Here is a 14,950-nt window from a genome sequence, read left to right on the forward strand (position 1 = left end):
ATAGATCATGTCCAAGGAAAGGCAAAAAGCTATCTTCTTTGAGCAGGGATCTTCTTGAAATACAGCAAAAAAAGAAATTACATGGTCAGTGGAAGCAAGGTCAGGCAACATGGAAAAACTATAGAGATGCTGCCTGCAGCATCTCTAGGGAGAAATTTCACTCTGCCAAAGCTCAGTTAAACTTTAAAGTGGCCAGTACTGTGAGGGACATTAAAAAAGGCTTTTAAAAATGTATTAATAGCAAAAGGCAAACTAGAAATAGCAGTCGCCTTATTAACAGGGACATAGACAAAGCTGAGACATTTAATGCTTTCTTCTTCTTGATCTTCAACAGTAATGATAGACTTGGAGGCCCCCATAAGCCTGGGTTAGAAATCCACGGCTGCGAAAATGATAAACTTCCAATCAATCTGAAACTTGTATGTGATTTGCTACTCCAGCTAGATCCCTTCAAGTCAATGGCACCTGATGGGATTCATCCAAGGTTGCTTGAAGAGCTGGCTGATGTCATAGCAAGACCCCTCTCTGTGATTTTGCAACACTCCTGGGAACCTGGAGAGTCTCAGATGACTGGAAGCTGGCAAACATTGTTCCAGTCTACAAGAAGGGCAACAGGGATGACCCTGGCAACTACAGGCCTGTCAGCCTCACCTCTGTTCCTGGCAAAATCATGGAGAAGATTGTTCTGGGAGTTGGTGAAAAACATCTGAACAACAAAGCAGTCATTGGTCCCAGCCAGCACAGGTTCATGAGGGGAATGTCTTGCTTAACCAACTTAATTTTATTCTACAACAAGGTTACCCACCTGGTTGACAAAGGAAAGCCTGTCCATGTGATCTTTTTGGATTTTAGTAAAACCTTTGATATTGTCTCAGAGTATTCTCCTGGACAAAATGGCCAGCATACAGTTGGATAAACACACAATACAGTGGGCGAGCAATTGACTGATAGGCTGGGCTCGAAGTGTTCTAGTAAATGGGGTTATGTTGGGCTGGTGACCACTCACTAGTGGGGTTCCACAGGGATCCATCTTTGGGCCAGAGCACTCTTCAATGTCTTCATAAATGACTTAGAGTCAGGAATTGAGGGATTACTTAATAAGTTTGCTGATGATACAAAATCGGGAGGAGTTGTTGACGCTCTCAAGGGCAGAAGGGCCCTGCAGAGGGATCTGGAAAAAGTGGAGAGCTAAGCAATCACCAACCACATGGAGTCCAACATGGGCAAGTGCCAGATTTTGCACATGGGACATGGCAATCCTGGCTGTACATACAGACTGGGGGATGAGATGCTGGAAAGCAGCTCCGCAGAGAGGGACCTAGGTGTTCTGGTTGACGGCAAGTTGAACGTGAGCCAACAGCGTGTCCTGGCAGCCAAGAGGGCCAACCATGTCCTGTGGTACATCAAGCACAGCATTGCCAGCCGGGCGATGGAGTTGATTGTCCTACTCTACTCTGCACTGGTGCAGCCTCACCTGGAGCACAGTGTGCAGTTCTGGGCACCAAAGTATAAAAAGGACATAAAGCTACTGGAGAGTGTCCAGAAGAGGGCTACAATGTTGGTGAAGGGTTTGGAGGGGAAGCCATATAAGGAGCAACTAAAGTCACTTGGGTCAGTCTGGAGAAGAGGAGACTAAGGGGAGACCTCATTGCGGTCTGCAGCTTCCTCACAAGGGGAGGAGGAAGGGAAGGAACTGATCTCTTCTCTTTGGTGACCAATGACAGAACACGAGGGAATGACAGGAAGATGTGCCAGGGGAGGTTTAGGTTGGACCTAAGGTTCTTCTCCCAGAGGCTCACCAAGGAGGTAGTCATGGCCCCAAGCCTGTCACTAATCAAGAAAAGACTGGACAATGCCCTCAGACACATGGTAGGAACTGTGGAATTGTCCTATGGAGGGGCAGGAGTTGGACTTGATGATCCTTGTGGGTCTCTTCCAACTCAGGGCATTCTGTGATTCTATGAACCCCAAATCAGAGTGCTAAAATCAAACCATGGTGCAGGTGTGTTCTGACACTTGCAAAAGAATCAGTCCTGGTGCTAAAATGCAAGAGTATTTTACAGCCAAATATTTTATTTTTACTGGAGCAGATTGCTATGAAACCCTACTAAATGAAAAGCATAACAGGACTGAATTATTGTATCAAATGCATCGGCTTTTAGTGAGAGGGTTTTGGAGTAGGTAACCTCTGGAGGTCTTTTCCAACCTCAGTTGTCTTGTAATCTTGTGATCCTATGAAAATTTCCTCTGCAATAAATTAATTTGGGCTGTTTTTTTTTTCTCTTCAGTCTATCTGTGGACTCTTAGTTAATCACAGAAAATAACCTATATGAAGTGAAATCTCCGAGGAAGGAAGTAAATTCTCTGCACAGGAATGCAGTGTAGCACAAAACCATGCAGGAAGAGACCCTGCTAAAGTTAACAGTGCAGGATCTGTACAAAGCAGTTGCCTACAAGAAGAAATTATTTCTGTTATTAAAAATAATGCATCAACTATGCAAATGGAAAGTTCAGTTTCTTAATTAGTGACAGATGGAAACATCTGAAGAAAGTAATGCCCATAGTTTAAAATTAGTTGTCTTAGAAAATGTGTACAGACAGTGTAAGGAATACAAACGAATATTTTTAGCTGCTATTTATGATTTTCTCGGGCTTTTGCATTTTTTGATGCCAGATGGGTTTACAGTCAGGAAAGGTGCTGAATGCCACTAGATGACTAGAAGTTCCCAATATGTTAGTGTATCAAACACAGTCTGTTCAGAATTTAGATTTAGTAAACTACTCAGGTTTTAAACATCTCTTCAGAATCTGAACTTTCTGGAGGTTTTCATTTTACATTGATATATTGGATGGAGTTTCATCTGTTTGGTGAGGAATGTATCTTAGTGCTTGAAATCATGTTTACCCTTATGATTTAGAGATTGTTATCCTGACCTAACTGTGAGTGCAATAACGTGTGCAGACATGGTGCTGGCAGCTTGGATAATTGACCACTAGGGAAACTGAGGAAGAGTGTTTCTGAAGGCAGGAATGTAGGCATGGTTTTGGCCAGTACAGAGGCTGCTGCAACCTCTGCCAAGTGCAAAGATGCCAGAGGAAGCCTCTTAAGGACATCTTGCACCAAACAAGGATGTCTTCAGATATTGTGCTTACCACCTCATAAAAGAGGAGAGCTTTAACTCAGGGATTTTTGTGGGTTTACATGTTTACAGTCTGAGAACTCAGCACTTTGTAGACCTATGGCACCAAAAACTTACATTAAAATTGAGCAAAATCCTACTGAAGCCAAAGCGACACTCTAGCTAGCTAGTTTAGCAATAGAAGTCAATTGTATTGAGTCTCATATAAACATTGTTAAACATTTGTTAAAAAGAATGAAACCATTGGAGTTTTTGACTGCTGCTATTTCTAAAATTATATCTGAGTCCTGGTGATGTCACTAAGAACTCATGGAAAAGGAGTCTTTTGGTTTATCATGTTTCTAAATAAAGCTTTAAATCTCTGTGCTACACTATTAATAAAAGTTGTAGTAGAACAGTATCATAAGCTGTGGTGGACTGGTATAATAGTTTGTTATAGTTTGTTCTAGTGACCATCTGAACCACTGCAAAAATAATAGTTCATGATGGTGATATTATTCACTGTGTGATGCATATTACTGATTTATTCTTTGTTCTGCATAATTATCCCCTTTCCAATGAGGTCTAAGCACTTTTCACACACATTTCATCCAGCATAAAATTATGAAGCAAGAAGAGACTGCTATTATACCCCATTACATAAGTAATAATTGCTGCCACCTATTATTTTGTTGTTTCCAGCCAAAGAGGTTTGTGTGTTACTGAGTTTTTTACTGAGTTTTCCACAGAACAATTATGAAGTAGGTGAGACTTCATACCCTTGGAATTACTTTGCTTCACATTTGGCAGTTCAAGTGCCCAAAAAGTTTGAGAGATTGTGTGTTTGTAGTGTTCGTGCATAGCCTATATGACAGCAATGAAGTCAACTTTCTGCTAGTTTGGGAATTGTATCTATAGCACCTTGTCCCTCTTCCTGACTTCTGTGAGCAATGTGGTAGTTGGAACTGTTAGCAGTAGAAGTATCAAAATCATCATCCATCTTAAACACATGACAGTAATGGAAGCTGGGGTTGAGTTTATTCCATGAAATAAGTTCTGAGACAGTGTAGGATATTCCAATCACAAACTTCTGGACTTTCCTTTATGATAATAAAGGAGCAAAAATCCCTGAAGTCAGGAAGAGTGCTATTTCCTAGGCCTTTTATTCAGCAGCTCAGAATTTAAGATGTAGAATTCAAGAGTGTGTGTGTAGATATATATTGTTCTTCCATCTTATATGGTCAGATACATCTATTAATGGAAACATGGAAGAACAGAAAACTTCATAAGATCACAGCCTGTGGAAATTTTGATTTTTCTAAGTAATCTATTGCAATAGTGCAATAAATAATGTTTTCTAATTGTAAAGTACAATTGTCCTTGTAGGAGTTATGTTAGTAAAAAGATTTCTTTTTAACTGCGTATGTCCTATAATTGGCAAGCTTTGCACTGCCCTCATTGGCCTAAGTGTCTGCTTTCAACCACAGGAAAATATCGAATCATTTTAGGGAGATTTGCCATCTCATTATGCCATAAACCAAAAATTTGAACAGTAAATTTCAGTAGAGGAGGTAAAGATGTGGAGACAGATTTGTAAAATAAAGAAATATGACTTTGAAAGGGATTGCTTAATGCAGTGTATAAACATATACATAAATGATGCCACTCACCATTAAATATGTAATACAACTTGGCCAAATGGTTTATTAATAGTAGTCTTTGCAAGTGAGAGTGTATATGTACTTGCAATTGCAAAGCACCTTTTGGAACTGATGTTTTCATTCTCTGACTTCATGGAATAAGAGCTAAAGAAACATCAAGAAGAAACTAATACTTTTGTTTGCTCAATAAATTACAATTTCCTTCTTTGCTTTCTTGCTTGTTTTATATTCTTTGCAAGATTAACTCTGATTTTTCTGTAACAGGCACATAGTTGTCTGTGGTCACATAACACTTGAAAGTGTGTCCAACTTCCTGAAGGACTTCTTGCACAAGGATAGGGATGATGTCAACGTAGAAATCGTCTTTCTGCATAAGTGAGTAATCTTTCAAGATTAGTCTTATCATCTATTGCTGATACTCAGTATATTTAGCCGTATCTTTTGTTTTGGTGAGATAGAGGATCTTTCAAGCTCCAAATAACCATAAAACTAGTGTTTGCAGTTACTTGTGTTAACAATATATTTTGAAAAATTAGTTGTTTTCTGCAGTTGTTTTATAACTTGTTGCTAAGTATAGGTGTTTCAAGCAGACAGTCTTCAGACCCAGTCACTTCAATTGTGAGATGGATAGCTAAGCACATTGTCGAAGTGGGAATGGAATTATGAAATAAAAAACTGAAATAAATAGATGTGAGAATTTTATTTCAAATATTTCTAGAGAACTACCAAAATTGTTTAAGTCAGTAAATTAGTGAAAAATACTGTATGTCATGTTAACTTATGCTATCTGAAAACACATTTTTACCTTTGATTTCACTAGGAAAAAATTTATTTCATATTGCAAACTTCCAAAAGAAAACTGTAGGTACAGAGGTAGTTTTAATATAAATGAGGTATATTACAGATACTGCTCTCTTACTCATATACCCATACCTACCTGCACATAGTCTCTTGCATTTTTCTGATGTGGGATTTGGAAAGGGTGTCTTAGGGTGGTTACTGTTTGTTGTAGGCTCTGCACTACATGTAATTCACCATGAAATATGTGTATCTATGGAGAGAAGCTGCTAGAAATAGCCATGTGCTAGAGAAAAAGACAGTATGAAAGGTCTTTTCTGCTCTGGAGTGGCATCTGTTTAGAAGTGTTGCAAGCTATGAATGACTAATTGTTTTTTTGCATTAAGCATCAAGTAATTAAGCATTAATTAAGCATTTTTCTGCTTGTGAAAGAAAATGGTTAAAAAGTTAAAGAATCTTTTATGATAATTCAACAACAGAAGCTGAAAAACTAAGAACCAGCAGCACTTGCACACTTTTTTAATCTTGTCCTGACTGTTTTAACAATGGTGGGGACAGGCAGAGGATGATTGTCTTGCTAGACAATTTGTGTGGAGAATGCTGTGTGAGCATGTTTCCAAATGTTTCCAGTTCTTCTGGATTCATGTCTGTGAGAAACTGATAGATGGTGAACAGGCAGAGTAGCTCGATGAAGTGAGCCAGAAGTAAGAAAGTGAAAGCAGTGTGGTATTTGTCCTTTAAGTACTGCATGCTGTTTCCATGCCACAGGAGAAGCATCAGCAGAAGTCTGAATATGTGAAATAAATAAATAGATTGGTTTATAAATGAAAGAAATGGACCAGTTATGAAAAATGACTGTTCATTTGCTCTTGTGTTTTCTTCCTCTTCCTGATGCAGTATCTCCCCTAACCTTGAGCTGGAAGCTCTTTTTAAACGACACTTCACTCAGGTGGAATTTTATCAGGGTTCAGTCCTTAATCCCCATGACCTGGCAAGAGTGAAGGTAACAGCTCTGTTTTGTTCTCCTGCTAATTGATTTTTTTTTTTAAAATACTCACTGTATTATTTGGAAAAAAAACAGTAAAGCTTTTCTCCATGTAACCCCAAAGGATTGTTTTTCCATCTCTTAATAGCTTGCCTAATAAATTATAGTATCTATCCTTGTAAACCTCGTTTTCCCTATATCTTTAGATCTCCAAAGCTACGGTAACACTGCAACATAAGATACATTGTCTGCCATTCTGTTGAACACTTTATGCATTTTTCTTTGGGGTTTAATTCAAGAGTCTATTTTACACTAATGTTTGATATAATAGAACATTGTCTTACAATAATTGCTTAAAATGCTATTGTCTTACCTCATCAGAATGATTAGAAAATGATTTTTCACCTATAAAAACCTTTTTCTATTGTCTAGAATCCTGGAAAAAAATACAATTTAAGAGTTTTAGTAGCTAAAAGGAGATGGCTTTATTGTTTAGAATTCTCTATGGTAAATTGTTCTGTAATCTTAAAGCAAAGCATGAAGCTTAAAAAATGTCAAGCTGTCATATACAACATTTACAGCATTAACTCTTTCATGTTGCCTTTTTTTTTTTTAATGGAACGTAAATAATCTACTGAAGCCGGGAATATTTTAGTTCAGTATTAAGACTTTCTGGAGTATTAATCGTGTCTTTTGTCCATTTTGGCTGCAGAAATTGCTTAACCTTTTGTAGTCCAACACACACTGTTTCAGTTCATCAGAACATAATGTTCTAATTATGACCATAAAATTGTGTGTTGTTATTTTGCGTTCTGTCTTCCACCCTTCTTTGTGTTTTTATTTGGTTGTATACACTGAAAAATACTTTTGTCATCTGCTTTGAGTTTAATAGAGCTCAGTTTTGTGTGAACACAGAAGTCCTGTGAACAGATCAGTTCTCCTCCTCCCACTTTCTAAAACTGGTGCTCAGATTCTAAATCAGAAGTTCAGCTGCCTCTTCCTGTCTCTAAATTCCCAAACAAAGCTACGGGACTTGTGGGTGCACTGTACTGATATAACTGCAACTTTCTATGGATTTAGGGGTCTAAATTTCAGTATCTGGTTACAAAAGATGTGTCTATTAACACCTCCATGCCTCAGCTAATGCAATGTAAGAGTCAATAACTGAGCTACTGACCTGGTCTGAGCATCTCATGAGTTTGCTGTGTGTATGTGAGAGCTGTTATCATCACTCACATTAACTCATGTTAGCCCTGTCACGTTTTTGATCTTCAGTATTAAAAACTGACGTTCACACTCATGCTGACAATGTTAGGTTCCCTAATACTTTATGATGAGAGAGGAGCTGGAAAGAGAGGTTGCTATTGATTTTTTTTTGTTGTTGGTTTTTTTTTTGGTGTCTTAGATAGAGTCAGCAGATGCGTGCCTAATCCTTGCCAATAAATACTGCGCTGACCCAGATGCTGAAGATGCCTCCAATATTATGAGGTAAACTCATTAGTTTTTGACAGGTTTTTGGTTGTTAACTCTGATTAGCTAACTTCTGGTGTCCTGATAGACTACAGCCACATAGAGCTTTACTGCTGATCTGTTGTACTTGAAGAACATTGCAGGAATTATTTTAGGGGACAAATTACAAGATTGTCTCAAAAGTTCAGAGTTGAGGATAGCCTAAATTCCTGCCTAAACTGTTTTAATTTAGCTTTTTTGGAAGGAGCATGTCAGAAGAGACACTTGGAGCACAAGGTTTGGTACTCCTAGTTGTTTTGCAGGACCCAGGGTTTAAGTATTCATGGTTGAACAGAGTCCCAATAGAAATGTGAGGAAAGGGAATGCAGTTATGTTGTTGCAACAATATGGTACCCGAGTGCATGTACTGCATGGGTTGTTGCTAATCATGGGACAGAAGGACTCTTGGTCACTTCATCCCTCATTGTTCCTTGGTTCCTTCTACAAGTAATTACAGTGCTTGGGGGAAAGAAACATATACGCATCATGGTGGTAATGTACAGTAGTCTCCTACCTCTATCCTCCTTTTTTACACTGAAGACCAAACATTGATGATTTTTATTGACAAGGCACTTAACACATTAGGGATCATCAGATCTTTTCCTGCTTTCCTCTTTACGTTTTTACTCTTTTGAGTTTCAGTGTAAGAAAACTTATTTTTACATTAACTGCATAGAACACTTTAAAAATATTCCAATTGCAGATCAGTGCATTCTTAATAGATTTAATACATTTAAAGTAATAAAATGCAGAGGTGTTATTTTAAGAGTGGAATTCTCTTGTGTTATCTTATTTAACACATTCAACAAAATTGAATGTTTAATTAAGTAATTCAGCAAGAAATGGAAAATGAGAAGGAAGACTTGTTTTCTCCTTCCAATCTAGAAAATAAAGTCATGCATACAACTTTTTTTTACCTATTTCATGCTCTAGCTTTGATATGCTTCAAAGCAGAAGCCAGGCCAGCAGTTTGCAAGATATTTCCTACAAAATGTCAATGTAAAAAGTTATGGTGTTCAGACTTTATGGGACTGGTGATTCCATAATAGTTCTAATTATTTTTCATTTTGATTATTTTATCTTTTTTTCTGCCTTTAGTGTGTATATACAGAACTGATTTAGGGGATTGTTTCTGTCTTTAATTTTGCTCAATGCTTTTTCAATTTTTAAATTGAATGTTTCTCTCTTCATAACATGTTAATAATCCCCTCATTTCTCAAACATTTTTTCTTTCCAGCCACTTTTAATATGTATATGGTTCAGAATATCTTAGGCTCATTAATAATTAAGAATGCAGTCAAGTTGCAGATTAAGGAAGTAGCCCCATATTTTATAAATTCAGAGTTCAAATATCAGTTTCAATATTGAGGTTTGGAACAATCCATAAAAATTAATATGAAATTGCATGTGGATTTATGTCAAACAAAATTATTCAAGGTTTTTGAATATAAGAAATATCTAGCAACTATAAATAAATAATATGTGGTGCACCAGAAAGAAAGGGATTATTTTCAGACACTTATCATTGGGAAAACTTATTAATTATGGTGATTCAAAGACATGAAGATAACAATTGAAGATGACATAATAATTGCAAGTGTATTATTTGCTTAACAGAATGTCTACAGTATCTGAACAGAGCTGCTAAAAGTAGTTTCTTTTTCTGTAAATTCCATAAAAGTAAACCATTCAGCTGTATAATTCCTGAAGGTTGATGTTCTCTAGTATTAGTTGATGGTTATTAACTGAATTCACTAGATGTAAATATTGCATAGGTCTGACTTAAATCAGTATGTTTTACAGCCAGAGGAATAAGAAAGTACACTTTAAACTGTGAAACTTGACAGCACATTAAATGTATTGGGATACATTATCTGGATATCCCACCAGCTAAATGTTTTGATTTCTTTTTATTTTTTTAGAGTTATTTCAATAAAGAATTATCATCCGAAGATAAGAATTATCACTCAGATGTTGCAGTATCACAATAAGGTAACGTGGCAACCAACAGTGTTTCTCCCCAGAGTTTTTTGCTACATTGCATTCACCCATACGCATTTTTTCTGTCTCCACTTATTTTATTTTCTGAACAAAAATGTCCTAATAAGCCTTATCATCTAATCCAGTTACAAGGTAACTCAGTTTTATTTATATTTGTAAGGGACCTTATCAAAATCCTCTGACATTCATTAATTGCCTAGGGTCTAATTCTTAAAGCTACAATGTCCATAGCTGCTGTTGATTCCAGATGAGCTTTTAACCACTTGGGTTCTCTAAGTATTGCTCATCTTATTACACTAGAGCTACCCAAGATGAATTGATAGCCTCTAGGCAAGCCATCTGAAGTTAGTTCTTTGTGGATACTTAAACAAAAAAATGCATAGAATTATTGTCTTATTAGAGATTTGCTTTGATTAGTAACATTAAGGTTTTTTTTTATTTTGTTTTGTTTTGTTGTGGGTTTTTTTGTTTGTTTGGTTTGGTTTTTGTGTTTTTGTTTGTTTTGGTTTTTTGTGTGTTTTTTGTTGTTGTTGGTTTTTTTTTTTTTTTTTTTTTGTGTGTGTGTGTGTTTTTTTTTTTGGTTTTTTTTTTTTGTTTTTTTCATTTAAAGCATAATTCAGTTGTGGAATTTGTTCCTAAAAATGTTGTGGACTTCAAAATCCATGGAAAGAAATTGGGCAAATTTTTAATGGTAAATCTGTGGGTTTTAAATGCAATGAGGTAATTTGATTCAGTCCTGAGATGAAGAAGCCCATAAACTGCAGGGCTAGAAGGAATATATCAGAGGACAGAGTACTCATATGTGACTTGCTTCTTTGGTTATTTCTAAAAGCATCAACCAGTGCCCAGTGTTGGAGAAAAAGCATGGCTAGGGAGATCTTTATTCCTTTGGCTAGAACAAGAGCAATTACTGTTGCTGGCAATGACCGCTTCCTGTACATAAATGGAAGGAGCCTGTACCTGTGTTTTTATAGAATAAAAGCGAGGTACTTGTATGCTTTAAACACATTGAGAGGGGAAGGTCCTTTAAATACTGCGTTTTCCTTTGTATTTCCAAGGAACGTGTCTTCAAGAATAGCTTTTATCATAGCACTGAACTGTAATATTAATTTATGATGGGAAACAAGCATGAAGGCCTCTGTTTTCTTATGTTTATGCATTTTTATAAGGCAGATAGAAGAAAGAATCTGACAGAGTCATGCCGATAACTGAAGAACATACATATCTAACCAAGTGGTGACAGTACTAGAGGTCTCACTTGATCTGCTATTTTCTTTATTCTATCCTTATAATTAGCAGTCTTAGAAAAAAGTTTGGATCTTCACTAAGTCAAGTGTTATCCTTTAGGGTGGAAGAAATGAAATAGAAAAGACCTTATTAAATAACAATCTTATAAAGGTTGCAGCTTCACACAAGTTGCAATCTAAGTTATATTAGATTCCTGCATATTATGTATGTGACTTATCAGGCAGAGAGTAGCTCAAAGTGCAGTAAAAGAAATACACGGAAGGGAAGGAAAACTTTACAAGAGTCTATGGTTTGTTTAGGTGTGAGGATGGGCCTGGCAGAGTGTCACAGCCAGAATATGGCTTGAGAAATGTAAGATTTTGTCTATAATAGGTAAGATTGGAACATTTCTTAGCATAGACTTAAAATCCCTAAAATACTTGGAGTGCTTCTGCTAACTTAGAAGAAGTCAAGCCAGTAACAAAGAAAATTGTTCTCTGCCATCTCCTTCAATACTGTACTGTATTTGAGGAAGTATTTCTGGTTCTTCACCAGTGTTTTTATTTGTCTGTTTGTTTTCCAGGCTCACCTGCTAAATATCCCAAGCTGGAACTGGAAAGAAGGTGATGATGCAATCTGTCTTGCTGAGCTCAAGCTGGGTTTCATAGCCCAGAGCTGCCTGGCACCGGGCCTTTCAACAATGTTAGCCAACCTCTTCTCTATGAGATCGTTCATAAAGGTAGTATCTTGTGTCATTAGAATGTATGAGTCCACAATTCAGTTTGTCAGAGTGCTGAATAGAAAACATGTCTCAAATATGAAACAGATAGGAACACATTAGTGGATTTTTTAAGCAAAAAAAACCCCCGATGCACACTTACATACAAAAATTCTCTGCTGTAAATTGGGCAATGAGCCAGGTTATGTCAAGTTATGTTTTTATTTTTATTCAGCAAGTGTTTGGCCTTTAAATGATTGTTCCTAAGCATCACTTATTTCTAGGGAGATATTTCTGGTGTTTTGTGTTTTGCTTTGTTTCAGATAAAATACATGTGTATCTTTGAGAACAGCCCCCACTGCTAAACAAAAATAAGATTTATATATATAACATATAGCAACAAAATGTCTAGGAAAAATGACTGATCATTTTGGTCTTTTACATCAAGTGGCTAGTGGACCTCTGACTGTGAGAGTAAAAACATGTGTTGGAACTGAAGCCTGGACTTCCTACTACATCATTTGTGTAGTTGTTTCTCCTCAAAGTGCTTTTCTTGACTTACACAGCAAAATTTTAACCCAGTTATTCCTAGACTTCTAGTGGCAGCTGTACTAGTTCACTGGATCAGGGCCTTGATTGAAGCAATCTGTGCTTCTTTCCTTGTGCCTTTCTGGGACAGATTCCAAACATAAAGGGTGATCGGTTTCCAATGCCATGAGTATTGTTAATGGGATGGGAAACATGGGCCACTTCAACTGTTTACAACTACCTGCAAGTAAGAAGAAAAAAAATAAAAAAAGGGAGCCTAATATCCTCAGATGACAAAGCCAGTACTCTTCAGTGCAGGGTAATGGGTCTTTATTTCTTTTGATGTCCTGAAGTTCTTATTAAGTCATCCTTTGGAAACCTCCAAAAAAATTGGAGACAACAAACTCCTGTGTGTCAAGAATATTCCAGACTATCACAAATAGTCAAAAAAGCGTGCCAGTATTCAAAATGGAAACAAGCCTGGGCTCAGCACTTTACTGTGTGCGGTGAAAATGTTGGCATCTTTACTCATGTTCTTAAAAAAAATAATAATAATAAAATAAAAGCTGTTTTCTTCAGTAATGCCAAACTTGGGAATTGTCTATGACTTATCAGCACATGGTTACTTTGATATTAATCCTATCTACTTATATCCCAAAGGAAAACTATTTCTCTTATGAACTTCAATTCTCTTGCTGGGCATTTTGGTTTGCCTCGCTCTTGTCTGGTGCAGTAACCCAGGAGTCTCAAACATTTTTAACAGTCACACTAATGTGTCTAAATTACTGAGGCAACCTATTGTATGAACTTACTCTCGGAATCACAAGTAGGCCTGAAATATTTGCTCAGGTTCTGTCTTTCCAAAAATCAGAGGGGATCAGTTTTCTCTCAGGGAGATCCAAATGTATGGGTATATACAGTCTTCACACAAGTTGTTTTAATACTGAATTTAAACTTGCAGTGAAAAAACTGCGAGATTCAGAAAGTGGTAAAGTATACAGATACCTGACTGTTGGAGGACTGTACTAGAGAGAGACACATTTATGGCCTGGATTTGTAGTTAAATAATTTAGACAAGTGAAAAGCTGTAAATGTAAAGGTACAAGCTTTCCAGGAAATATATCTAGCCACTTATGCCATCATCTCACCCACCTTCAGTCCCATTGTTTTTTATTTTCTAAGATATTCTTATAATAATTTCAATACAGTGACAGACTGGACTATCTCACTGATGAACAGAAGGCTCAGCTTTGCAAGGCAGTACTCAGATTACATTTGAGTATTTCTATATACACTGAGTGACCATAAAAATAGCAATGATTTTGATTTGGTGGAAGTTATTAATGTCAGTTTTGCTCTTGGATCTGTGATTAGATACAGTTAGAGACAGAACAGGGTGCAGGCATAACTTAACTTGTGTTACTTCAGATGTCATCTTCAGATGATACTGAGAGAAAAAATACCATCAAATAGTAGAGAATGAAAGACTGTTAATACTGCTTAAAAGGATGCCTGCTACTTAGCTAAGGATGAATTGTCCAGGCAAGTAAAATGCATATCGTTATTTCCAAACATCTCTGAGTATATTTGAGTCTAAGCTAAAAAATGTACAAGAACAGAGACATATTTCTTTGAGAGAATGCAACTCAGTTGGCAACAACAAAAGTTTTATTTCTTTATTGTAGCTCAAAGAATGTTATTTCTTCAAGCTGTCTTACTCTTAAAACTCTGTTTGAAAGAGAAAACCATTACTTAGTGGTGGCTATGAATCAACAATGTATTGTAGGAGAGCAGCTACATTGACTGAAATTGTTAAAGAGGATTCTATTGAAAAGAAATATGTCCATTCCCTAAAAGAACTTCCACCCCTTTTCACTTAAAGCACTGAATTTAAGCACTGTCAGACATCATAAATTCCTTGGGTAAATGTTGGTGGTGGAGTCTCCCACAAGTTAGGAGATCACCAGGAATATGTACTGAAACTTCTGTATTTTTTAAAGAAAGCTTGGAATGTTTGTTCCTCCTCCTTCATAATGTAATTAGAAAGTGATTTAATGTGCCATAAATGTTTGGTCAGTCAAACACAAATGAACATGATCGATGGTGACTTTGCACACATTTAACTCATTATGTGTTACTCTACAGCAAAATGATTTGCGTAAACAATGTGCCCAGTATTAGAGGTAAAACAAACGAAGAAACCTCAAAATACTGTATTTGTTCCTAATATTTTCCTTTTGGTTTTAGCAATGTATTCTCATATGGAATCTTTTATATTCTCTTTGGCACCAAACTGAACAAAAATAAAATCAGCTCAAAAAGATTAAGGTTCTGTAAACACTTAAAGGAAGAAAGATATATTGCTCAGCAAATGATATGTTAAGAAAAAAAAGAAAACCCCAAA

At 36.6% G+C, this 14,950-nt stretch overlaps 1 protein-coding gene across 8 annotated transcripts in view; it reads left to right on the plus strand.

Moving 5' to 3' along the window:
* KCNMA1 (potassium calcium-activated channel subfamily M alpha 1) overlaps nt 1-14,950 on the plus strand; it is a gene marked incomplete at its 3' end in the record, with an annotated part of 468,462 nt that overhangs the window by 315,898 nt on the left and 137,614 nt on the right. For all 8 annotated transcript variants that reach the window (XM_080347450.1, XM_080347452.1, XM_080347453.1 and 5 more), the window contains 5 exons: nt 5,045-5,155; nt 6,476-6,581; nt 7,969-8,051; nt 9,995-10,064; nt 11,884-12,039. In XM_080347450.1, coding sequence (XP_080203576.1) covers nt 5,045-5,155; nt 6,476-6,581; nt 7,969-8,051; nt 9,995-10,064; nt 11,884-12,039 — 526 coding nt within the window. The remainder of the gene's footprint in view (nt 1-5,044; nt 5,156-6,475; nt 6,582-7,968; nt 8,052-9,994; nt 10,065-11,883; nt 12,040-14,950) is intronic.

Source organism: Nesoenas mayeri, assembly GCF_963082525.1.
Source record: "Nesoenas mayeri genome assembly, chromosome: 7".
In the NCBI taxonomy this organism is placed as follows: Eukaryota; Metazoa; Chordata; class Aves; order Columbiformes; family Columbidae; genus Nesoenas; species Nesoenas mayeri.